General features: G+C 38.2%; 1 protein-coding gene across 3 annotated transcripts in view; it reads left to right on the forward strand.

Moving 5' to 3' along the window:
* The window catches only part of PRKDC (protein kinase, DNA-activated, catalytic subunit), a 203,611-nt gene that overhangs the window by 66,547 nt on the left and 110,547 nt on the right, over window positions 1-26,517 (forward strand). For all 3 annotated transcript variants that reach the window (XM_040487835.1, XM_040487836.1, XM_040487837.1), the window contains 10 exons: window positions 2,028-2,282; window positions 6,237-6,460; window positions 7,170-7,381; window positions 8,048-8,180; window positions 8,618-8,773; window positions 9,616-9,819; window positions 17,563-17,748; window positions 18,124-18,222; window positions 19,306-19,473; window positions 22,563-22,690. In XM_040487835.1, coding sequence (XP_040343769.1) covers window positions 2,028-2,282; window positions 6,237-6,460; window positions 7,170-7,381; window positions 8,048-8,180; window positions 8,618-8,773; window positions 9,616-9,819; window positions 17,563-17,748; window positions 18,124-18,222; window positions 19,306-19,473; window positions 22,563-22,690 — 1,765 coding nt within the window. The remainder of the gene's footprint in view (window positions 1-2,027; window positions 2,283-6,236; window positions 6,461-7,169; window positions 7,382-8,047; window positions 8,181-8,617; window positions 8,774-9,615; window positions 9,820-17,562; window positions 17,749-18,123; window positions 18,223-19,305; window positions 19,474-22,562; window positions 22,691-26,517) is intronic.

Genomic DNA, 26,517 nt, shown 5'->3' on the forward strand with positions numbered 1-26,517 from the left:
CTTTTTTTCTCCCCTGTGTTTATTTGTTTTGTTTCTTAAATTCGACACTTGAGGGAGATCATATGGTATTTATCTTTCTCTGACTTACTTCACTTGGCATAATAGTCTCTAGCTGCGTCCATCTCATTGTAAATGGCAAGATTTCATTCTTTTTTGTGACTGAATAATATTGATACCAAATTGCTTGCTTATCCATTCATCAACCAGTGGACACTTGGGCTGCTTCCATATCTTGGCTGTTGTCAGTAAAGCCGCCTCCAGTGAGTTTTAAGGGACAGTGTTAAGTGTCTCTTTATTGATTGATTGGTTGGTTGATTGACTGAGAGAGTGATGCAGTGGGGGCAGAGCAGAGGGAGAGAGAGAATCTCAAGCAGGCTTCACACTCAGTGTGGAGCCCGATGCGGGGCTTGATCCCATGACCGTCAGATCATGCATGATCTGAGACAAAATCAAGAGTCAGCTGAGCCACTCTTTAGTGCCCTACAGGAGTACACTGTCACCAGGTGTGCTAGGTAATGACATGTGCAGGCATGTCCCTATGACATGTGTCAGGGGCTTCTGACTTTTGATGTTCATGTTGGATGGAAAGCCAGGGTCACAGCAGCTATAGTTTTGAGGAGGAGACTGAGGAGGCAGGGATCTGGGATAATTCCCAGCAGTCGGAATATGCTTTCCCAGGCCCATCCGTTCTCTGTGTTCCCTTGTCCTCTCCTTTCTCTATGCCTGCCTGTCTTTCTCTGTCCTTCCTGTACTTTCTCTTCTATGACTCTTAGCTAGCGTGTGAGAGAGAACTTAAATATTATTTTTACCCATTATTAGTTTTATTTTCTTTGTCAGTTTTTAGTGAAAATAATGGAAAGTTTGATGTTTCTGTCTAAAACAAACCCTGAAAACATGATATTGAATCTTTGCTTATATAGCTAATAGGTATTTTTTTTAACACAATAGGGAAACTGTTTCTTACTACATCAGAAATACTTTATTGTTTTGCATTCTTCCTTAACTTCATTAGAATCAGGATGATTTGACCTTTTGAGAGCCCCTGATTTCAGAGCATGCAAAATAAAATTTAATGTTTTTTCATTTTCAGTTTAGAAAATGATTGATACCTGAAAGAAAAGATGTCTTTTAAAACAAATAATTTGAGTCTTTTATTTAGCAAAAACTGCCCTTACTGTGTGATATTATAAGCACTTTTTCAAATATTAACTACTTCATTAATCTTTGAAGGAACCTCAAATGTAAATATTGTTAAGATGAGAAAACCGAGACACAAGAGAGGCAAGGTCCACACAGCCAGGAAGTAGGATAGGAACTTGAGAGTGGCAGTGCTCTTTTTGTGTTTATTCTTTAAATTACTCCTGAGAAAAGGGACAACAGTTTTCAAGAAAAAAGGCAAGGGAAAGGATAGGACATTTATAGCTGTGCAAATGGTATCCAGCCATTTTTATAATGTTTATTTATTTATTTATTTATTTTTTAACGTTTATTTATTTTTGAGACAGAGAGAGACAGAGCATGAAAGGGGGAGGGTCAGAGAGAGGGAGACACAGAATCTGAAACAGGCTCCAGGCTCTGAGCTGTCAGCACAGAGCCTGACGCGGGGCTCGAACTCATGGACCGTGAGATCATGACCTGAGCCGAAGTCGGCCGCTTAACCGACGGAGCCACCCAGGCGCCCCTTATAATGTTTAAAGTAACTGAAGAGAATGGCTTTGGTGGAAGGACCTTGGCAGTAATTACAGTGAACCAAGTTATGATTACTATGGTTAAAAAAAAAAAGATTATCCCTTATCATTCTGAAATGTTACTGCTCTGGTAGATGCTTCATATGGGACTTTTATGGAAACTATATTTGAAATACTCTGATATTGCCAGCCTGGTTCTGCTCTGGTTCTTTTTGGTAACATATCCTACTTAATTCTAGCTTTATTATTGTTTATTGTTATTATTATTTATTACAGTGATTAATTTTAATCATGTGAAAGTCATTTGTATGTGTGTTTTAATCTTGTTTCTTTCTTAAGGCAACAGATCACCTTCTTTGTGGCTGAAAGAGATCCTCAAGAGCAAAGATCCTTCCTTTCTCATAAACATGTTTGAGGGCGGTGGAGGAGGCTGCGGTCGGCCGTCAGGCATCCTTGCTCAGCCCACCCTCTTCCATCTGCAAGGGCCGTTCAGCCTGCGAGCTGCCCTGCAGTGGATGGACATGCTTCTGGCGGCGCTGGAGTGCTACAACACCTTCACTGAGAAGAAAACCCTCGAAGCACCTGAGGTCCTGGGTGGGTAACACCTACGCACGTTGCTGCGGTCCAGTTCTGCCTGGAGCCATTCCGGGCAAAAGTGCAGCGGGGTCTTTGACTGACAGATGCCCCTGTCAGCATCACAGTTAACAAGGGCGATAAGAGGAGCGTTTATTCAGTCGCTGTGTTATCCTTTAAGCTCACGTGAGGGCGAGAGTCTGGTGCACGCGACTGAGGCCGTGGACACCTGTCTGGCGTCTGTACTTCTTTTGTGTCCTGAACAGGTTCTTGATGGCCCTCTTACCAAGTGGCCTTTTGAGGCTGTCGTTTGCTTTAGCACATTACAGGAGTTCTTCCTGGGCACCTGGCTGGCTCAGTCAACAGAGCATGTGACTCTTCGTCCCGGGGTTGTAGGTTTGAGCCCCTTTTGGGTGTAGAGATTACTTAAAAATAAAATATTTTAAAAAAAAGTGTTTATCGGGGCACCTGGGTGGCTCAGTCGGTTAAGCGTCTGACTTCAGCTCTGGTCATGATCTCACTGTCTGTGAGTTCGAGCCCCACATCAGGCTCTGTGCTGACAGCTCAGAGCCTGGAGCCTGCTTCAGATTCTGTGTCTCTCCCTCCCTCTGCCCCTCCCCTGCTCATGCTCTCAGTCTGTCTCAAAAATAAATAAAAACATTAAAAAAAAATTTTAAAAAAAGTGTTGATAAAATAAAAGAGTTCCTCCTAACATGAGGCTCTGTGATCTTATGTTTCTGAGTAGCATGTCTTCATTTTTCTTGCATTTTCCTATTCCTTAGTGTTTTTACTGTAGTATGATGATAACAGTGTCGTTTGCAAAGGATAGAATGCAGGGTGGAGTGTTTGGTGTGCTCCTTGGCCCGTGCCGGGAAGAAGGAGATGGCAGCCTCCGTCCTTCACGTGATCTAAACGGGACCTGGGAAAGCAGGGGGTGGTTCCTGGGAGGTGCATCTCTGAGAATACAGCATCTGGAGCCAACTGTAGCTGACAAATGCGCTCTAGGCTTCGAGGTTCTCTGAGCAGGCTGTTCGGGGTGTCCACCGAAATCCTCTCTCATGGGCTAAATATCCAGCTTGCCACTCAGAACATGATATGTTATTTCAATGATTTTCAGTGTAGACAGAGCATCCATTCTGGTAGTGGTGCTGGTTGGCTAAAGGAACTACCAGTCTCTCTTTAATTCTGTCAGAGGTGAGGTCTGTGTCTTGGGGATTTGGGAAAAAGAACCAGGTTGTCTTGTTGTCTTTCTTTTAGCTTGAGAAAGTTGGAACCAAACATGGTGGGGTGTGTGTAATGTGTGTGCATGCACACACACTGGGGTTCCGGAAAACAGATTTTATACCATTTTGAGAAGATCTGACTCTCTAGTATGGGATTCTGCATGATTCTAGTATGGGATTCTCAGAGGGATAGGTCAGAAAAGTTCTGAAACTTTAAAAATAGCAATAGTAGCTATTCAGTTGCAAATAGTACCTTAAATTTGTTGTTGTTTTATTTTATTTTATTTTATTTTTTTTAATGTTTATTTTACTTTTGAGACAGAGACAGAGCATGAACGGGGGAGGGTCAGAGAGAGAGGGAGACACAGAATCGGAAGCAGGCTCCGGGCTCTGAGCCGTCAGCACAGAGCCCGACCCGGGGCTCGAACTCACGGACCGTGAGATCATGACCTGAGCCAAAGTCGGACGCTCAACCGACTGAGCCACCCAGGCGCCCCCTAAATTTGTTGTTTTAAGAGATCTCGTATATCATTTTGAAAATTTAAGAAAACAAAAAAAAGTATAGGAAATATGTAAAACCTAATTGCATTCCCTAGTGACAGACACTAAGACAGTTTAGTGTCTACTTTTTAAAACTTTTTCTATGTGTATAATATATATATTTAAAAATTTTTTTATTTTTTAACATAATGGGTCATATGCATGCTTTGCTATAATTTGATTTTTAAAATGAAACTTAACTTTATAAAAAGTTTTTTTTAATGTTTATTTATTTTTGAGAGAGACAGAGACAGAATGTGAGTGGGTTAGGGGGAGAGAGACAGGGAGACACAGAATCTGAAGCAGACTCCAGGTTTGAGCCCGATGCAGGGCTCGAACTCACTTGCTGTGAGATCATGACCTGAGCTGAAGTTGGACGCTCAACCGACTGAGCCACCCAGGTGCCCTGAAACTTAACTTTTAAACAGAAAGTTAACATACTGGATGTCTTTTTATGGCAGTGTATATACCTTGAACTAATTTAAATGACCGCGTAATACTAAATAATGCAAATGTGTCACAATTAAGCAGTCTTCAAACTGTTTTATTTATTTACCTTGTGAGGAGTGGGAGACATTAAAAACAACGTACCTTCTTTCAAACTTGACCAAAAAAAATCCTCTTTGCTTTAAGTAATTGAAAAAATTAATTTCTGGTGTGTGTCGTAAATGTGGGCATTTAACATAAAATTGTTAACATTACTTAAAAAATGTATTCAGTGGAGGCTAACTACTGTAGAGATTTTTTGTTTAACATCTTTATTTTATTTAATTGCTTTAAAATAGTTTTTTATGGCAATTTTGCAAAGCTCCTGAATTATTACTGTTCCATACCCTTCACATTTTTTATCCTAAGTATCATGTTATTATGCTTATGTTTTTATTTACTTATAACTCTACGTCTTTGCAACAAAACGGTCTACCTGTTACAAGTTTCTTCTGTGTTGGGTTATCGTGGCCTTTGTTATTAGGGCACATTTTGTGTATTACCACCATAACAATATAAATATAATGTTTTGATAAATAATTATTATATATAAGAAGTAAAATTATATGGTTAGAATTTTGTTTTTGTTTTGTATAGGTTTTACTAAGAAAAACTTACCTAAATGAGTGCCATATTTGAATAATGCTAAACTGTTCATTTTTTTTTTCACATTTAACATACCTGTTAATTAGAATGTGTCATACAGCACATTGTTCGTTGAATTTAAGGCTATTTGGTGTTTGAGAATGAGATTCTTAATATATTTTCTCTCAGTTCTTTTGAATAGATAGTGACCTGTCATCAGAATTATTTTTAATGATCTGTCAAGTTGGCAATTTGATGAACTAAAATTTTATGAAAACAAAGAATTGGAAACCCTTAGACTTATAAAAGGATTTCTTACTCGTCCTTGTCTTTGCTCTCTCTTTTTTTTTTAACGTTTATTTATTTTTGGGGACAGAGAGAGACAGAGCATGAACGGGGGAGGGGCAGAGAGAGAGGGAGACACAGAATCGGAAACAGGCTCCAGGCTCTGAGCCATCAGCCCAGAGCCCGACGCGGGGCTCGAACTCACGGACCGCGAGATCGTGACCTGGCTGAAGTTGGACGCTTAACCGACTGCGCCACCCAGGCGCCCCTGCTCTCTCTTTCAACATGTACACCACTTTTTAAAATTGTCCCTTTGTTTGGGAGGTCTTTACACCTGGTATAAAAACTACAGTGGGACTGAGGAGAGGAGAAGGGTGTTTTATCTTCCTTCCTGTAAGCAAGACTGGGGTGATCATAAAAGGAGTGGAGATGGGAGAGGAGAGCCAGCACCTTTGTGTTTTCAGAACGGCGACTTTTATGAAAAAGTCCATTTGGGAGTTCATGCAGTTGTTTCCATAAAAAGACCACTGCCATGATTTGTCTCTCTTGCCCCTTTGAAGGATATTTAGGTTGTTTCTGTTGTCTCATTATTAAAAGCTGCTAAAATGAAAATCCTTACAAGCACATCTTTATAATTCTGCCATTATTTCATTAGGATAAAATTTTGATGCTGGATCAAAGCATATGAGCTTTTTAAACATTTGATAGAAATTGTCATAATCTTCTAAAAGCTTTGTAAGTTTGAATTTTGACTAAATGTATATCATGCCTATACTTAAAGAAGGAATTTTACGTTAATTTTAGTGGATTTGGAAAGAAGCATATGTTAATATTTGAGTGTAATTTTTATTTCTAGGTACTGAAACACTGTCTTCGCTTTGGAAAGCAGTGACTTTCTTTTTAGAAAGCATTGCTATGCATGATATTACGGCAGCAGAAAAGTGCTTTGGCACTGGGGCAGTAGGTCACAGACCCAGCCCCCAAGAGGGAGAAAGTTACAATTACAGCAAATGCACAATTGTGGTCCGGATTATGGAATTCACCACAACACTGCTCAGCATCTCCCCAGAAGGCTGGAAGGTAGGGTCACTGGCTGCTGGTCTTCTAGTTTGAGGTCAGCACCTGGCACTGGAAGAATACTTTCCGGTACCTATTAAGAGTGGTTTTGGCTTCCTTAGAAGTTCCCATTGCTGTAGGAGTTATGTGTTCTCGAAAGTAATAAAATGCAGCGTTTTTATCTTACTGTGTGAATAAAGTACAAAATAGTTTCTCTAAATGTTCTATTGGATATTGCAGTTTATGCTATGATCGATCAAACATTTGCCTTAGGAAATGTACATTAGCAAATATTTGTAAATGTATCTGTGAAGCTTATTATATAAACAAAGTCCAGTCCATCCAGTTAATACATACTGAGTGCCTACTGTATGCAAGGCTGTCTGCAGGTACAGCATTGCCCTAAACCAGGAGTCATAGAACTATGGTCCACAGCCCACTTCCCACTTGCTGCCTGCTTTTGTAAGGAAGGTTTTATTGGAACACATCCGAGTCCATTTGTCCATGTATTGTCCATGGCTGCTTTCATATTATAATGGCAGTTCGTTAAGTAGTTGCGGTGGAGACCATTGGGTCCACAAATCCTAAAACATTTATTGTCTGACCCTTTACAGAGAAAGTTTGACAACCCCTGCTTCAGCCAGGCAAAAATTCCCAGCTTCATGGACCTTACACTAGTGAAAATCTAAATGCTGACTCATGGATGTGTTTTTATTCAAATCATCTTTTGCAGCTCCTTGAGAAGGATTTATGTAATAACACAAACCTTATGAAACTCTTGGTGAAAACCCTATGTGAGCCCTCAAGCATAGGTTTCAATATCGGTGATGTCCTAGTTATGAATCGTCTTCCTGATGTTTGTGTGGACCTGATGAAAGCACTAAAGAAGTCCCCGTACAAAGACATCCTGGAGATGCACCTCAAGGAAGAACTAACAGCACAGAGGTGGGCATTCAGATCATGCTTGGGATCAGTGTTGTGCACTTTTTTTTTTTTTTTAATTTTTTTTTCAACGTTTTATTTATTTTTGGGACAGAGAGAGACAGAGCATGAACGGGGGAGGGGCAGAGAGAGAGGAAGACACAGAATCGGAAACAGGCTCCAGGCTCTGAGCCATCAGCCCAGAGCCAGACGCGGGGCTCGAACTCACGGACTGCGAGATCGTGACCTGGCTGAAGTCGGACGCTTAACCAACTATGCCACCCAGGCGCCCCTGTGTTGTGCACTTTAAGGTTGCAGCGTATTCTGGCACCCACACGTGTGGCTGCTGTAGTCCCATTTCCTAAAGTAAAGGATCTCATCAGTGGGGTGTTTGACGCAGAGAATCTCATTAGTTGTTTGAAAATCATCTATTTAACAAATGCCTCCCCTTCGCCTTATGGTAAGCAAGTCTCAGGTGTGGCTCAGCCCCATGTTGATTTCCATGGCTGGATTAGTGCCTGGGCCCCTTGTTCAGTGTTAACCTGTGTTTACTTTCCCAGGTCACGTAATGCATTTGAGTGTCAGGCAGTTAACACATTTATAACAGAACACACACGGTTTTTTGGTGTATCCTGCTAATTTGGTGAGCTAGCACTCATCTAGTTTCTTTTTGTTTTTCTCACATGGCAGCATTGAGGAGCTTTGTGCCGTTGATCTATATGGCCCTGATGCTTCTGTGGATAGGGCCAAGCTGGCTTCTGTCGTGTCGGCTTGTAAACAACTTCACAGAGCTGGTTTTTTGCATGTTGTCTTACCATTTCAGGTAAACAGAGCCAATGCGTTTTTACGTTTCTCTTAGTTGATTAACATAAGCAGTCCATTTCCTTGTATATATGTGTGTTTCACACATCCTGTATGTATGGGATATGCTGAAATGGGAATTACATAATGACTTGTTCCAGACGTGCTGACTTAGAGTACAGATATATAAATTTATAAGTGTAAAATGAAAATAAGGACATGTGTATTTCCCACAGCCTTCTGAAGAACTTTGGAGACTGCTATTGTGCCCTGTGGCTAGGCAATATAAATGAAAAAATATAACATGCAAAGCAAAGTTGAGTGAAAATTTTCCTGACAATTAGAAGGTAGTTGTCACTGTTAATGACCATAGATATTTTTAATTAATGAAAGGTATGAAATTGTGTGTTTTTATAAAATATCTTAGTGCTGGATGTTTTAGTATTGACTTTATTTTAGTCTGCAGATCAGTATTCTGTTGGCACAAAACTTCTTTCCCTGGTTTATAAAAGCATTGCACCTGGGGACGAACGACAGTGCCTTCCTTCACTAGACCCCAGTTGTAAGCGACTAGCCGGCGGACTTCTGGAGTTGGCCTTTGCTTTTGGAGTACAGGTAGGAACAGCAGCTGCACGCTGTGCTATCCTGCTGATGGAAATATATAGCTCATTCGTAACATGTTTCTAAAAACAGGAATTTAGTTGGAATTTAGTTAAATTCTTAGCTCCATAAGTACTGTAATAGATTTACATGATCTGACTTAACTTTCTAAAAGGTTTTTTAGATAAAAGAAATAGGATAAGATTCTTCTTAAACTGGGGTTTTGTCCCACTTTGTTTCCAAATAGACTTTAGAGGGCAGAGAATATTTTGTGTCTATAAAGCTGGACTGTTAACACAGTGGCTTCCTCTTCCCCTGTCCTTAGTGATCTTCAGATGGCTGATTTGGGAGCACCCCTGGAGCATAATTCCAGAGGCACCACAGAAAGATATCTTCATGGCTTTTTGAACCATATAGGGCTGGCCTCAAACAGTCTCTGCTGTAGCTGAGATCTGTTGACCAGGCCTATGTGTTCATTCCTTCCAATCTGTCCTCCCTTCTCCTGTAGCCGAAAGCTCTTCTTTGCCCCTTTGTTCACTTAATGTCAACAAGTTACGTATTTAAATCGTCTAAAAGTACTCTTACTATCCTGTCTCCTCAAAGAAACAACAAGATTCTCTGGGAATTTGGGGGAAACATGAGTCAGGGAAGATTTCTTTCCCAAAATGAAACCTAGAAAGTACAGGGTCATTGAAATGCATATAATTCAGACTTGAACCTAGACCTTCAAATATGAGGTTCTCTTTAGACCTTACCATGTGATTTTCCACTCTCAAAGTTAGCAGCTTCCCAGCAGTCTTTCTATAGCAGGTAAGATACATACTCTTATCATTGTACCTTTCCTTGCTTCTTCACAGTGCGAGCACCTTGTGAATCTTCTCCTGGATACAGCAGTGTTGTCTCTGCCACCCTCAGGAGTGTCCCAGAGAAACATGGCCAGCTTCTGTCACGGGGAGTATTTTTATAGCTTGTTCTCAGAGACCGTCAACGCTGAATTGTTGAAAAATTTAGATCTTGCAGTATTGGAACTCCTGAAATCGTCTGTGGATAATCCCAAAATGGTAATGAAATTTTTATTTTTTATCTTTATTATTTTTACTATTTTTTCTTGTAGCGAGAATTACCATCAAACTCCACACATGGGTCCAGAGACCCTTGTGGTGTTAGCTAAAGACTTGCTCCTGTAGCACACTACCTGCACTTGTGAGTTCTTTGTGGAATTTTTATTTAAATGAAGTACATTTTCTTATATAAGGCTTATAAAAGGATTGCCATGTTCTTGAAAAATGTCATTAGAACAAAACAGGATCTCTTCCTGGAAGGTTTAAAACTTTTGCCAGTGTTTGAAAACAAAATCAAAGGGAAGAAAACACAGCTTTTATGAACAGTTAATAATGTTAAATGGATGTTGAAACGTGGATTATTGTTTCTAATCTCTCATTCCCCCAGAATTTCTAGGCCTAGTATTACAAGGCACAGCTATGTAGGATGTTGACTTTTGTGAAGAAATGGCGTTGGAGCTCCTAAGCCCATCGTGAGGCCTGAGCCCGCCTTTGTGTTTGCACCAGCCGCCAGTTGGTCCTGTACATTCAGTCTCCTTTCTATAGTTACGGTCCTTTCACAGGTTGGCACAGAGAGCCATCATTTCCTGTGTGATCCTACTGTAGCCCACTAGGCCCCCTCACATTGAACCTTGGAGCTCAGTGTTTAGTATATGTTGACTTTGGTTTGTTAAACTTGTAAAATTTTTAAATTTAACCCACTCTGTAGACAGTCAGGAACTGGGAACTATTGGGAATGGCCATTTTAAGGGAGAGTACATAATTTCCTATTGAATTAAGCTTTTATTCCAAACAGTGTTTGTCTGTTGTAGGAGAGTACTTTGTGTCAGATTGTACTAGGTATTTATGTTTTTTAAAGTTAGAAATGAACTTTTAATAAGTAGAACATTTTGATCTCCGAAGCTATTGAGGCTTCTGGTGAAGGTGATGGATAAAAGCCGTACACATTTATCTCCACTTCCTCCTCATCTCCCTCTAAAGTGACAGAAATGGGTTTGTGGTTTTTCTTTTTTTTAAACACAGTCTTAAAAGACACAGATTAAAGGAGAAAAGAGAAGAGAGACAACACTTTGGAAGCTATTTCTAGCAAAAGGGCAAGTCGTAACAGACTTTGGGATCCAAGAAAGCTGCAGTATGACATAGCAGTGGGGAGACAGACAGCTGATCTGTGCTGTAGAGCCTAGGCTTTCTTGGGTCTGGCAATAGAGTCCCAGGCCTCCAGAGTACCAAGAGCAGGATGTGAAGGAGAGGCCAAAGAGGGGAGGACTGTGTGAAATGTAGCTGTCCCCTGCCCCCCTGCCAGGTTACCTGGCCTTGCCTTGTCCTCAGGGGATTGATCCTTCCCTACTTGAGGACTCTCGGGGCAGCCAGATTTCTACAAGGGATAGGTATCTCTGTGCTGGGGCACCCTAGGCAGAGCTGAGTGGAGGATGTCTTTTTTGTTGTTTATTAGGGAAAGACCTGTAATTAAGAGTAGAGTCATGTTCTGTATGTAACACCAGTATTAGAGTAATGAGGTAAAGTTTGAAATACTTGGCACCATACGAAAAACATTTTATTATTCCACAAGTGAAAACTCTGTTTTGTATTTTAATCTCTCAAGTTTAATGTCAGTTCTCGAACTCTTCTGACCTTTGTCTCCCACTAGTATTTTTTTCTTTTTTTAACACTCACTTATTTTTGAAAGAGAAAGGACAAACAGGGAGGGGCAGAGGGAGAGGGAGACAGAGGATCCGAGCAGGCTCCTTGCTGGCAGTGGAGAGCCCAATGTGGGGCTTGAACTCATGAACCGCAGTATCATGACTTGAGCCAAAGTTGGATGCTTAACTGACTGAGCCACCCAGGTGCCCCTCCCACTAGTATTTTTGAACAACCAAAATGTTTCTGGTGTGTGCTGATGTTTTGTATTTTGCTCATTTTTCTGTTGGGGCGAACCTTCTTATTAGTTTTTAAGGGGTTTTTGTATATTAAGGATAGTAGACCTTTTCGCAAAAGTCCTTTTTCCTACTGGCCATTAATCTTTCAATCTTACTTGGAGTGTTTGTTCTCTACAGAAGTATTTAATTTATTATAATTAAATTTATTAATCTTCTTTTCTGAAAAGCACCAGTCTGTTCTGTGTATCTTTGAGTTCTATTTTGTAGATTCCACGTATAAGTGATATCTTTTTTTTCTTTTTTTTAATCTTTTTTTTTTTAATCATTTTTTTTTTTTTTATCTTTCTCTGTAGGACCTATTTCACTTAGCGTATTGTCATCAGGGTCCACCCCATGTTGTGACAATTGGCAGAATTTTCTTTTTTTTAGTGGCTGAATAATATTCCATTGTATATGTATATGCCATATCTTCTTTATTCATCTGTTGGTGGACACTTAGATTGTGTCCATGTCTTTGGCTATTGTACATAATGCTGCACTGAACATGGGGGTGCAGATATGTTTTCTAGGTTGTGGTTTCCTTTTCTTCAGATGTATACCCAGAAGTAGAATTACTGGATCAAATCATACTTCTATTTTTAATTTTTGGAGGGACTGTCACACTGTATTCCATAGCAGCTGCACCAGTTTGCATTCCCAACAACAGTGCACAAGAGTTTTTCTTCATATCCTCGCCAACACTTTTGTCTTTTTGATGCTAGCTGTTCTTACAGGGATGAGATGATATTTCATTTACATTTTCCTGGTGATTTTGATGCTGAGCACTTTTTCATATACCTTTTGACTGTCTGTCTTGTTTGGAGAAATGTCTAATTCAGTTCCTCTGCCCATTTTTAAATCAGATTGTTTAATTTTTTGCTGTTTAGTTGTAGGAATCCTTCATGTATTTTGGATATTAACCCTTATCAGATGCATGATTTACAGATATTTCCTCCCATTTTATAGCTTGCCTTTTCATTTTGTTGATTTCTTTTGTGTGCAGAAGCTTTATAGTTTGAATGTAGTTCCACTTGTTTATTTTTGCTATTGTTGCCTTTGCTTTTCATGTCAGATCCAAAAAAAATCATTGCCAAGACCAAAGTCAAATAGCTTATGCCCTAAATTTTCTTCCAGGAATTTTATGGCTTCATATCTTAAGTTCACGTCTTTAACACATTTTGTCTTGATTTTTATGTATGGTGTAAAATATGTGGTAAGTTTCATTCTTTTACATGTTGCTGTTTAGTTTTCCCATCACCATTTATTGAAGAGAGTATCCTTTTTCCATTGTATCTTCTTAGCTCCTTTGTCCGTCATCATCGTATGGCTCCTTGCACATGTTCGTTCCTGGCCTCTCTATTCTGTTCCATTGACCTATGTTTTTATGCCAATACTATACTGTTTTGATTACAGCATAATGCCTCCAGCATTGTTGTTCTTTCTCAAGATTGCTTTGGTTATTCAGGGTCTTTTGTGCTTCCATACAAATGTTAGGATTGTTTTATTTTTGTGAAAAATGCCATTGGAATTTTGATAGGGATTGTATTGAGTCTGTAGATTGCTTTGAATGGCATCAACATTTTATCAATATTATTTTATTCCATGAGCATGAATATCCTTCCATTTATTTGTATCTTCAGTTTTTTTTAATCAATGTGTTCTAGTTTACATCGTATAGGTTTTCAACCTCCTTGGTTAAATTTATTCCGGGCGCCTGGGTGGCGCAGTCGGTTAAGCGTCCGACTTCAGCCAGGTCACGATCTCGCGGTCCATGAGTTCGAGCCCCGCGTCGGGCTCTGGGCTGATCGCTCAGAGCCTGGAGCCTGTTTCTGATTCTGTGTCTCCCTCTCTCTCTGCCCCTCGCCCGTTCATGCTCTGTCTCTCTCTGTCCCAAAAATAAATAAACGTTGAAAAAAAATTTTTTTTAATTTATTCGTAAGTATTTTATTGTTTTAGTAAATGCTTATATATTCATTTTTGAGAGACAGAGCACATGTGTGCATCTGCAGGTGGGAGAGGGGAAGACAGAGAGGGGGAGAGAATCCCAAGCAGGCTTTGCATTGTCAGTGCAGAGCCCAACACGGGGCTCTATCTTGCAAACCATGAGATTGTGACGTGAGCTGAAGTCAAGAGTCAGACTCTTAACGGACTGAGCCACCCAGGCACCCCAAGGTATTTTATTCTTTGTGATGCAATTGTAAATGGGATTGTTTTCTAAATTTCACTTTCTGAGAGTTGGTTATTAGTGTATAGAAATGCAGCAGATTTTTGTATATTGGTTTTGTATCCTATAACTCTACTGAATTTGTTGAGTAGTTTTAACCGGTTTTTTGGTGGAGTCTTTAGGGTTTCCTATATATAGTATCATGCCATCTGCAAATAGACATAGTATTACTACTTCCTTTCTGTTTTTGATGCCTTTTATTCCATTTTCTTGTCTGATAACTGTGGGTAGGACTTCCAGTACTGTGGTGAATAAAAGTGAGAGTAGACATCTTTTCTTGTTCCTGATTGTAGGGAAAAAGCTCTTCAGTTTTTCACTATTGAGTATGATGTCAGCTGTACATTTGTCATATATGGTCTTTATCATGTTGAAGCATGTTCTCTCTGTACCCAATTGTTGAGTTTTTTAAAAAATTTTTTTAGTGTTTTTATTTATTTTTGAGAGAGAGAGAGAGAGAGAGCGCGCGCACACATGAGCTGGGGAGGGACAGAGAGGGGGGAGACATAGAATCCGAAGCAGGCTCCGCTCTGAGCCGTCAGCATATACTCTGACACAGGGCTTGAACTCACAAGCTATGAGATCATGACCTGAGCTGAAATCAGACTCTTAACTGACTGAGCCACCCAGGTGCCCCCAGTTTGTTGAGTTTTAATCATGAGTAGTTGTTGAATTTTATCAAATGTTTTTTCTGCATCTATTAAGATGAGTATATGCTTTTCATTCTTTATTTTGTTAATGTAGCTTATCACACCAATTGATTTGTGGATGTTGAACATCCTGGCATCCCTGAAATAAACCCCGCTTGATCATGGTATATGATCCTTTTAAAGTATCGTTGTGGATCCTGAGAAACTTAACAGGAACCCATGGGGGAAGGGAAGAAAAAAAAAAAAAAGAGGTTAGAGTGGGAGAGAGCCAAAGCATAAGAGACTGTTGAGAACTGAGAACAAACTAAGGGTTGATGGGGGGTGGGAGGGAGGAGAGGGTGGGTGATGGGTATTGAGGAGGGCACCTTTTGGGATGAGCACTGGGTGTTGTATGGAAACCAATTTGACAATAAATTTCATATATAAATAAAAAAAAATAAAATAAAATAAAAAAAATAAAAAAAATAAAAACTTTAAAAAACAAACAAAAAAATAAAGTATCGTTGAATTTGATTTGCTGATATTTTGTTAAGGAATTTTACATCTATGTTCATCAGGGATACTCTCCTGTAATTTTCTTTTCTTGTAGTTTCCTTATCTGGTTTTGGTACCAGGGTCATGCTGGCCTCAAAGAATAAGTATGGAAGTGTTGTCTTATCTTCTAGCTTTTTTAGAAGAGTTCGAGAAGGATTGGTATTAGTTCCTCCTTAAATGTTTGGTAGACTATACCAGTAAAGCCATTCTGCTCTAGACACTTGTTTGTTGGGAGGTTTTTGATTATTAATCCTACCTCCTTACTATTAATTGGTTTGTTCAGATTATCTTCCCATGATTCAGTCCTGGAAAGTTGTATGTTTCTAGGGTATCCATTTCTTCTAGGTTGTCCCATTTGTTGGTGATTGTTCATAGTGGTCTCTTATGATGCTTTGTATATCTTTGGTGTAGGAATACCTTCTTGAAACAAGGAAGTTGAGTGAAAACCTCCTTGAAGTCTGAATTTTGAGGCTATTAGCTCTTTCCCCCCAGTTTGGCTCCCAGAATATGGTCAATTAGGTATATACCTTCAGGCAGGGTATCAGAATATTTTGACAAGCCTAAGAGAAAATAAAGATTAAGTATCATCATTGCCCAGCCAGATCAACCTACAGAGATCTTTACTGCCAGTGAACCCTGCCCACTGCACAGTACCTGTAGTCAGTTCCTCAATATTTGTCGACAGCCAAGGAGCACCAGCCTTTGAGGAAATGGATTTTAAAAGGGAGAGGCAACTAAAAAGCCACTTGACACAGAGACTATTCAGTGAGATAGAAATGTAAAGAGAAAAGAACCTCAGAAAGATTAGACAGTGCATTGACAAAATAAGAATTGGTACTGAAAAGAACACCATACAAAAAACACTTTTGGGAATTAAGCATAGGCATCAGAAATTAAAAATGAAATGGGTTTGGAAGATAAAATTTAGGAACTCTCAGAGAGAATAAAGTAAAAAGGCAAAACAGAAAATAGTAGAGAGAATGTTGGGATCCATTGATAAGGTGTAACACCAGGACCTCCACCCCAGAGGGAAGACAGGCCCAAGGAAAGGCCTTTATGCATAACACAGCTCAGGAGAATGTGCCCAAATTGAAGGCCTTGAGTCTCCAGACGGGAAAGGGCCATTGAATATCCAGCACAGCGTATGAAAGCAGCTCCACATGGAGTAAATTTCTTGAAAATTCAGAACCCAGGGGTTCACCATGAGAAAAGATTCTAAAAAGTTTCTGCAGGAGACAACCTGATTACATTTAAAGGGATCAAGAGATCAGATGCCGTTTGTCTTTCCAACTGCAAAGAGGACACTGGAAGACTGTAAGCCAAATTTCTTTCACAACTCAGCGAAGAAGATTCCAACCTGGAGTTCTGGCCTGGAATCTGGCCAAACCATCAGTCATATGTGAGTTGAATGCAGATGTTTCAGATGTGCCAGATCTCAAGGAATCTTCTCTCTCCTGCACTCTCATCAGTCAGTCAAGAAAGAGGAAGATGTTGGATCTGGGAAGTTGGCTCAAACACAGAGAAGGGGACCAGTCTCCTGGAGGATGCTGAGGTGACACCCAAAGAACAGTGACCTTAGACATTCCAGAGTGGGAGCTGTGCTGCCACTGAGATGGAGCTGATAGACTTCTTGTTGTGTGTAGATGTCTTGAGGAGGTTTCATTAATTTGGGAGAATTTGATGACAAATAATGATAGGCACATTGAAAACAGGAAAGAAAGCAGGGAAATATTAACTTCAGGGAGATCAAAATGTTGTGCAAAATGTTTACATTGTCGTAATGATAAGAATATTGAATAGTAATCTAACCAAAATTAGGATGTCACTATTGGAAAGGTGGTGGGACAGGAAATGTGTGCGTGCAAGCCTGTTGTGTATGCTTCTGTGCATGTACGTATGCAACAGAAGAGCGCTAATTCTTCCTCTCATCGAGAATGCCCCCAGCTAAGAAAACAAGAGACAGGATGAGCATGATTTCATAAAGGAGACCACCTGATGCTTTTGTGGGAAAATTTACATGTTAAGTTGCTCTTCTCAAATCTGAGGAGTTGTGAAATAAACAGCTGTTATAGAAATATCTTTAGGGGCGCCTGGGTGGCGCAGTCGGTTAAGCGTCCGACTTCAGCCAGGTCACGATCTCACCGTCCGTGAGTTCGAGCCCCGCGTCAGGCCTGGGCTGATGGCTCGGAGCCTGGAGCCTGTTTCCGATTCTGTGTCTCCCTCTCTCTCTGCCCCTCCCCTGTTCATGCTCTGTCTCTGTCTGTCCCATAAATAAATAAAGACGTTGAAAAAAAGATTAAAAAAAAAAAGAAATAGTATCTTTATTTCCCAAGAATAGCTTTGAACCGAAAGTAAATTTTGTTCTATACCTGCCAGTCTTGATGTTGAGGATTTTTCTTCAAGCACCATGCGCTTCTTTCAGGTGAGCGCCATTTTGAATGGTATGTTAGATCAGAGCTTCAGGGATCGAGCCAGCCAGAGACACCAAGGACTGAAACTTGCGAGTACAATTCTGCATAACTGGAAGAAGTGGGACTCGTGGTGGGCCAAAGATTCTGCTCCTGAAAGTAAAACGGCAGTGCTGACCTTACTGGCAAAAATTTTGCAGGTATCTTGAGAAACCTATTAAAAATGCAGTTGTTTTGGAATCTCTAAGTTGTATCTTTAAAAATTTGATGGAGGTTTCTTAAGAGCTCATTGGTTTGATAAATAAAAAGTATTTTTATTGGATAGTTGCTGATTACATTTTATACTTTTTTCCTTTCTGATACTTTATCTTATACGTTATCTTTTCAGTGTTTTTGCATATGTCATCTTGCCAGATAGATTCAAAATATTTCAGGATAAGAATTGTTAAAATATTATTGAAGCCCAAGAACAAATTTATAGGTTATTTCTGAAGTTAAAAAACTTGGAAAACGTGTTAAAAGAAATTAGAGGCATAATATAGAAATGTATCATGTTTTTATTTACCCTCCTTTAGATTGATTCAACTTTTAATACAAATCACAGTGCATTCCCTGAAGTTTTTACAACATATGCTAGTCTACTTGGTGATTCAAAGTTGGGTTTACATTTAAAGGTAAGTGGTGAAAAAGATTTTTCTTTTAGATTACATTCTCCATTATTTTCCCATTTTATATTTTTGCATATCTGTGATATTTTCTGTTTTTTATTATGGCAAATTTCAAACATACTCAAAAGCAGAGAATAACCCCTACATACCGGTCATTCAGCCTCAATAGCCGTCTGTCTATGGCCATCTCTCTTCAACTATGCAGTCACTCCCATCCTTGAAGGAAACCCCTGGTACCATTTTATCTGATCTGTGCATACTTTTATATGTCTCTAAAAGATAAATATAATCACAATGAGCTTACCATACTTAGAAAAATTAACATTTATCTTTGCATATGTATGATTTAAATTGGCTTTTTTGAGAATTGCTGTATTAGCAAATGACAGAATTTAAACTATTACTCAATTATTTTTCTATTAGTAAATATATCTTGGTAATTTTTAGGGTCAAAAACTTAATATTATAATTTTGAAGTCCTATAATAATTAGATTTTATGCTCTAATAAAATGTGGCCTTAATGAAAGCCATCTTTTTACTACGTCATGAAGATGTTTCTTTTGGAATTTTCTGTTTCATGATTAATCAAATTTCTCATTTCTCAATATGAGAGTCTGAGAACTTACTTTCCACACAAGGGAGATAGAAAACAGCATCTAGTTTCTTCTAGTTTCTTTTACTTTTATTATGAAGTTCTGAATTAGTCCTATGAAGGAATACTTATAAATTACCTCATAGGTGTTCGGGATGTACTTTCCACACCAAACTTTTCCAGTTTATCTCTACTAGAGTCTATATTTGTAGAAGGAAAAATCACACACAGAGTCATATACAGTATCCTGTTTAATTACACATTAATTAAATTAACATTGGCCTGAGTTGGCCCACTGGCCTCTAGAGTAGAAGCTGAGATACAGCATCGCCTTCAGGTTGGTCTTCAATGTAATCTAGAAGGTATTCTGAAGTCATTCATTGAATCCACACAGTGCTTTATTTGCAAAACCTTGAGAAAGCAGTAATTTTATTTATTCTGTAGGATTCGTAAGCACCAACTGGTGCAGTTTCATATGTCTGCGTTGCTCCCACAGGGTCAAGCTGTAATTCTTCTTCCATTCTTTACCAATCTTACTGGAAGCAGTCTTGAGGACCTTAAGCATGTTCTGGAAAAGCTTATTGTTTCTAATTTCCCCATGAAGTCTGAAGAATTTCCCCCGGGAACTCTGCGTTACAATAATTATGTAGATTGCATGAAAAAGGTTAGTTTTTAGTAGTACTAAGTAAAATTAAAACAATGCTTTTCTGTTACATTTCTTGATGAAAAGAAGTGAAATATTCTGAGTCAGAGAAGTATTCTAACTGTAAGAATTCAGGTCAGTTCATTTTGAAAGCTGGGTAGCTGTGGAAGCAGGTGCATATCCAAATCTTTCAGAATTCATCCTCCTCCCATTTTAATTTGAAATATTTTATGCAGAAAAATATTGTGAAGTATTTTATGCATAATATATACTTTTAGAAAAATAATGCCAAAGAGCTAAGAAATGGAATATTACCAATATGGTTCAATTTCTAAAATTTAATTAAGTAGTGATTATTTGAAAATTTAATTAGTGATTATCACCTATATTATTTAATGTACAGCTGAAGGTCTCTAAAATATCAGTGGCTTAAACAAGGTGGTGGATTATTTGTTTCTCCTGTATAGTACTAGATTGTTGTTTTTTTCAGCAACTAGATACAGGTTTCCCTTGCTATCCAAAAGTAGAGCATTTCTGTGAAACCTTTTATAAGCCTGAATGGCATAAAGCAAAGAAGCATTTGCCATTAACTTATATGGAAATTTTTTGAGCATTCCTAGACCCAAAAAATATCGTCTCTTAGGTGCTTCTCATACCAAAGGACACATCTTGTGTAGAATAAATTGAGATAAAGCACAGATGCTCACAGACACAGTTACTTCACAGTTATGGCAGTTTGATGCTGACTGAGATGCTAGCATAGTTCTTGGGGAAAGAGCTTGGTGGTGCTGCTCTCGTTCAGGGTATATGCTGCCTGTATAACAGCTTACTGCAAAACAAATGCAGAATGCTATTTTTGCTTTTTTTTTTTTCATAAAAGCAAAAATCCTCTGGATTTCTTCAGTTAGTGAAAATAGGTTCTAATATAGGTCTTTCATAAGAGCAAGGTGTTATATTGCAAACTTTTGAAAAGCAGATGATATGGATACTTGACTGGAACTTGGATTCAACCCATAAAAAATTAAGAGAATGACCATTGGAGGGTGATAGTGGTCTGCCATACTTGTGATGGATTGAGCCCTGGGCTAATGTCTGAATACTCAAAAATGATGAAGATATTATCTTAGAGTAAAACAAGGAAGAAACTGAAAGAAACAGATGATTCAAATACACTAATGCTAAGGTAGAGATAAACATAGGGTATAGGTGTGGCAGATTATATTTTCCAAAGATGACTGTACCAATATATTTTGTCCCACATGTTCTTTTTACGGTGTGACTCTTCCATTGAGAGACAAAGTCTAATTTTCCCCCTGTGGATATGGGTTGGCCTTGAAGACTCACTTAGAACAAAACAAACAAAAATGCAGTGGAAGTGTTGCTATGTGACTTCCAAGGCTAGTCACAAAAGGCTTAATACTTTTCTCTTGACTCTGTCTTTCTTGGATTTCTTATCTGTGGGACCCATCACCATCCTGTAAGGAAGCAAAGTAGCTACATGGAAAGGCTGTTTTACAAACACCATCCATCCACCCAGATGGGTCTGTTTTATATAATTTTCCCCAAACATACAGAAAAATGGAAAGAACAGTCAAGCATCTGTATAACCATCTTTTGTCATTTTGTCATACTTGCTTTATCTGTATATGTATGCATGTGGTATGTTAGTTACTGAAATATTTGCAGGTTAGTTTCAGATATCAAGATACTTCACCCCTAAATACCTCAGCATACATGTTCTAAGAATAATAATAATAAGGCACAATAATGTTTTTATACCTAAGAAAATTAGCCCTCCTCTGACACTATGTGTTATGTAGTGCGTATTCACATTTCTTTAAACGTTCCCATGTTTAGCTGTTTTTTTTTCAAACCAGTACCTAATTAATGATTGCATCAAATTGTCATGTCTCTAATATCTTTTAATCTAGAACTAGTTCACCCCATCCCTTTTATTTTTCCATGACATTGTGTTTTTGGAGGAAACTTGATATACTTGAAAACTTGATACTCTTGAATACTTCTCTTGGATGTTGTCCCCTGTTTGATTGTTTCCATGAGATGTTCTTTAACTTGTCCACCATCCCCTGTATTTCCTCTGAACTAGAAGTTAGGCTTAATCTGTGGTCATGAGATTCAGGTTAATCTTTTTGGCAACAGTAGCGTATCAGGAGGCAAATACTGTCATTGTCCCACTGGTAGTGGCCTCAAATCTGGAGGCCTGGTTAAAGTGGTGACTGCCTCATCTCTCTTGAATGGTGCATTTCTGCAATTAGCAGATCATTGATGTAGTGATACCATCTAAGTATCCTGTTCCCAAGCAGTCTGTTACCTAATGATTATTGCATCCATATTACTTTCTCTTAATGTAAATGCTCTAATGTAAATATAAGTGCAGTCACTAAACATTTGAAGAAAACTTCCAGCCTAAAAAGATGTAAACCAACAGGAAGAAGGAACTGAGAGGGAACTGAGTCAACAAAGGGAGATGGGAGATGAGAACATATAAAAGAAACTGTAAGAGTAATTTCAGAGAGGAGAGAAGGTATTGTGTCCATGAAGTAGAACAAGCAAGTGCTCTTGGAAATTAAATATATAAAAGCAAAATTAAAAAAAAAAAAAAACAACTTTGCAAAATAGAAGATAAAATTGAGGACATTTCCCAGAAAGTAGAACAAACGGATGTCAAGATGGAAGATGGGCGAGTAGAGATGAGAACATTGGGTGAGTAGCTAGAACAGCTGCTGTGCGATGAAGGTCATGTGGAAAAGACACAGGTCTCCAAACTAAAAAAGCCCCAGAGTACCTGGAATGGTGAAGACAAAGTCCTCAGTGAAGGCACATCATCGTGGAGTTTCAGAATCTGGGTTCAGATCTTTAGAAGATCCTGACCGCTCGAAGAGGGAAACATATCTGCAAAACCTTAAAAGGATCAAAACTCAAATATTTATTAAACATTTATTATGTGCCAGGTATTCGTTATAGCTGCAGAAATGGTGGAAGTATTAGCATTTGTTAATTCTTTGTGAAAGCCTGTTTTAATTTTGTTAGAACTGTTCAAAACAAAAATAAAAACCCAAGGAAATTATTATTATTGTTGTTTCTTCTAGTTCCTAGATGCATTGGAATTATCTCAAAGTCCTATATTGTTGCAGTTAATGGCAGAAATTCTTTGTCGGGAACAGCAACATGTTATGGAAGAATTATTTCAATCTACTTTCAAAAAGATTGCTGGAAAGTAAGTCATAGTATTCTAGTCTGGGACCCCAGGAACCATATACATTTTATTTCTTTGGGAAATTATCTTCTCTGTTCCAAAAAAAGGTTGAGTGGCAATTGCAGTCAACTCTTACAACTAAATTTTATTTTGTTTTTCTTGGAGGAAAAAAGAACTTATTGTGAGAATTTTAAGCACAGTCAAAGCTAAAGGGTAAGACTGTAACTGAGCATCCAAATCAAACACACTCCAGCATTTTCCGGCCTCATCACCCCTGTTTTAGCCTCTTTTCTCTTGTGCTGTAGTTATTGTAACAAAGCAGATCCCTGATGTCATTTCACCTCTAATAACTTCTGCATGTATATTTAAAATTATACTGTTATTCTTGGGTTGCTATATAGTACTGTTATCAACGGAGAAAAATTATCAGTAATTCTGTTTTCAGATTTCTCCAGTTGTCTTAAATGCTCTAGACTGTTGGATTATCTTTTTACATGGCATTTCACTGTTGTATCTCAGTCTGTCTTCATCTAGAACAGCCCCCTACCCTCTTATTTTTTTGTTGTTGTTAAAGAAACCTGGACACTTGGCCTACACAGTTAGTTACATCCTCGATTTACCTGATTTTTGTCTCTGTTCTTTTCATTTAACTCGTTCCTCTAACCCCGGTTTCCTGTAAGTGGAAAGTTAGGTCTAAAAGCTTAGTTAGATTCAGGTTCAAGTTTTGGCAAGACTACTTAATAGTGGATGCTTTGTATTTCGTGTTCATGGCATTTGGCACATGGTGTGAAGTGGTCTTAATTTTAACGATGCTAAGATTAATCAGTTATGTTTGGCGTGGGCTTTTCCTGAGGTTCTAGCATCCATTTATGATAGTTGCCCCAAATCATTTATTTTATCAGGAGTTGCAAATGGTCATTTAAAAAATCCTTTTATTCCTTCTAAATTTAAGAGCTAGAATTATGTTGTAATGAACTTGCCTTTATTACTAGGACTATTGGGTTACCCAAATATAGTTTTAGTGTTGTAGGAAATCACAGTGGACAAAATGGAACAAATTTGATCATTAATTTTTTAATTAATTTTTAAAGTTAGGGCTTGACGCTGTGGCTACTTCTAATTGTGGCCAGTGAGTCTTTTTAAAAAAAATTTTTTTTAACGCTTGTTTGTTTATTTCTGAGAGACAGAGATAGCGTGAACAGGGGAGGGGCAGAGAGAGAGAGAGAGGGAGACACAGAATCTGAAGCAGGCTCCAGGCTCTGAGCTGTCAGCACAGAGCCCGATGCAGGGCTTGAACTCATGAACCGCAAGATCATGACCTGAAATGAAGTCGCATCCTTAACTGACTGAACCACCCAGGTGCCCTGTTTTGTTTTGTTTTGTTTTTTTATCAACATTATTTATATTGATTTGTAAACATCCATGGTATTTTATCTTACTGAGTTGTATTTTACATATCATAAAATTCACCTATTTTAAGTATAGAATTCAGTGATTTTTTAGTAACTTTACTGAGTGGTACAGCCATCACTATAGAATAATTTCATCCTCTTGATAACATCCTATATTAACTTACATTCCCATTCCCAGCCCCAGGCAATCACTAATCTACTTTCAGTCTTTATAACTTTGCCTTTTCTGGACATTTCATATAAATAATCATAGAATATGTGATCTCTTATGTCTGGCTTTTTTTTTTCTAGCAAGTTTTTGAGGTTCGTGATGTAGCGTGAACCAATAATTCATTCCTTTTTATTGACATTTTAAAAAACCATAACTAACCAACTATAGAACATTCTATACAATGGGAGAATACACATTCTTTTGAGCACATATGGAAGCCATAAAACAAGTCATAATAAATTTAAAAGGAATGAAATCTTACAAAGTATGTTCTCCATCCATAATGAAGTTATTTATATGTTAATAATGGAAGAAAACACTTCTAAATAACCAACTAATTAATACATTTGTAAGTAGCCCTTGGGTCAGAGAAGAAATTACGAGTGAAATCAGATATTTGATCTGATATTTGATCAGATCAGATCTGAGCTGATATTTGATCAAATCAGAATTTGATCTGAATGAAATACGAATAAAGCATATCCAAATATATGAGATAGAACTAAAACAGTGCCTAGAGAGGAATTTGTATTTTTTAATACCTGTATTATAAAATAAGAACAAGTTACAGAGAGGGAAGGAGGCAAACCATAAGAGACTCTTAAATACTGAGAACAAACTGAGGATTGATGGGGGGTGGGGGAGAGGAGAAAGTGGGTGATGGGTAGGGAGGAGGGCACTTGTTGGGATGAGCACTGGGTGTTGTATGGAAACCAATTTGATAATAAATTATATTTAATAATTAAAAAAAGAGAAAATAAGAAATATCCTAAATCAGTAATATAAACCTGTACCTTAAAATCAAGAAAAAGAAAACTAAACTGAAGAGAAGCAGAAGGAAGAAATAATAAACATTAGAGTGAAAATTAATGAAATCGAAATTAGAAAAATGGTGGAGAAAAATCAGTGAAACTGAAATTTGTTCTTTGAAAAGGTAAATGAAGAACTGTTAGCTAGACAAACTAGGAGTAACAAAGAAGGTACAGTTCACGAAAATTAGGAAGGAAAGAGGGAGTGTTACCACTGACCTCTCAGAAGTTAAAAAGATTGTAGGGAAATATGAAGAACATTATGCTAACAAATTCAACTTAACTAAAATGGGCAAATTCCTAAAAAGTCACAAAATACCAAAGTGACTCAAGAAGAAATAGAAAATCTGAGTATAACCTTTAGTAAGTAAATAAATAGAATTAAAATCTTCTCACAAAAAGAAAAGAATAAAATCTCACAAGGGAAAGCCCAGACCCAGATAGCTTCACTGGTGAATTTTCATCAAATATTTAAAGAAAAAATATCAACACTTGATAAACTCCTCAGAAAATACAGAAGAAAGGAATCCTTCTCACCTTATCCTATGAGGCTAGTATCACACAGATAAAGCCAGAAAGAAACATTGCAAGAAACCTATAGACCAGAATCCTTTGTAAATATAGACACACAAATTTTCAAAAATGCATTAGAAAAACACATCCAGCCAAGGGAACCATGGGTGGCACAGTCGGTTAAGCGTCTGACTTAGGCTCAGGTCATGATCTCACTGTTTGTGAGTTCGAGCCCCATGTTGGGCTCTGTGCTGACAGCTCAGAGCCTGGAGCCTGCTTCGGATTCTGTGTCTCCCTCTCTCTCTCTACCCTGTCCCCATCAGATTCTGTCTTTCAAAAATTTAAAAAAACAAAACAAAACACATTCAACAACATATAAATATTACACACTGTTGCTAATTGGGATTTGTCCTAGGAATGCAAAACTAATTTAACATCTGAGAATCAATGAATAGTATATAGTATATTAAAAGAATAAAGGACAGAAATCACATTCCCATTTTAGTGGATGCAGATAAATTTGTGACAAAGCCCAACATCCATTCATGATGAAAAGGACAAAAGGTCATCTATGAGAAACCAACAGCCAACAGAATATTTAATAGTAAAAGAATGAATGCTTTCCCCCTAAGTCTGAGAACAAGGCAAGGATGTGTACTCTTTTCAGTTCAACACAGTACTGGAGGTTCTGGCCAGTGCAGTCAGGAAAGAGAAGGAAATAAAAGGCAACTAGATTGGAAAGAAAGAAGCAAAACTGTCCTTATTCACAGATGGCATGAGGGAGAGAATCCTAAGATCTACAAAAAGCTTTCAGAACTAATAAGCAATTATAGGAAGTTTGTAGGATACCAGATCAATGTTCAGAAATCAACTTTTCTGTATATGAGCTGAGAACATTTCAAA

Source organism: Herpailurus yagouaroundi, unplaced genomic scaffold (genome assembly GCF_014898765.1).
Source record: "Herpailurus yagouaroundi ecotype Mexico unplaced genomic scaffold, PumYag 165, whole genome shotgun sequence".
NCBI lineage: Eukaryota > Metazoa > Chordata > Mammalia > Carnivora > Felidae > Herpailurus > Herpailurus yagouaroundi.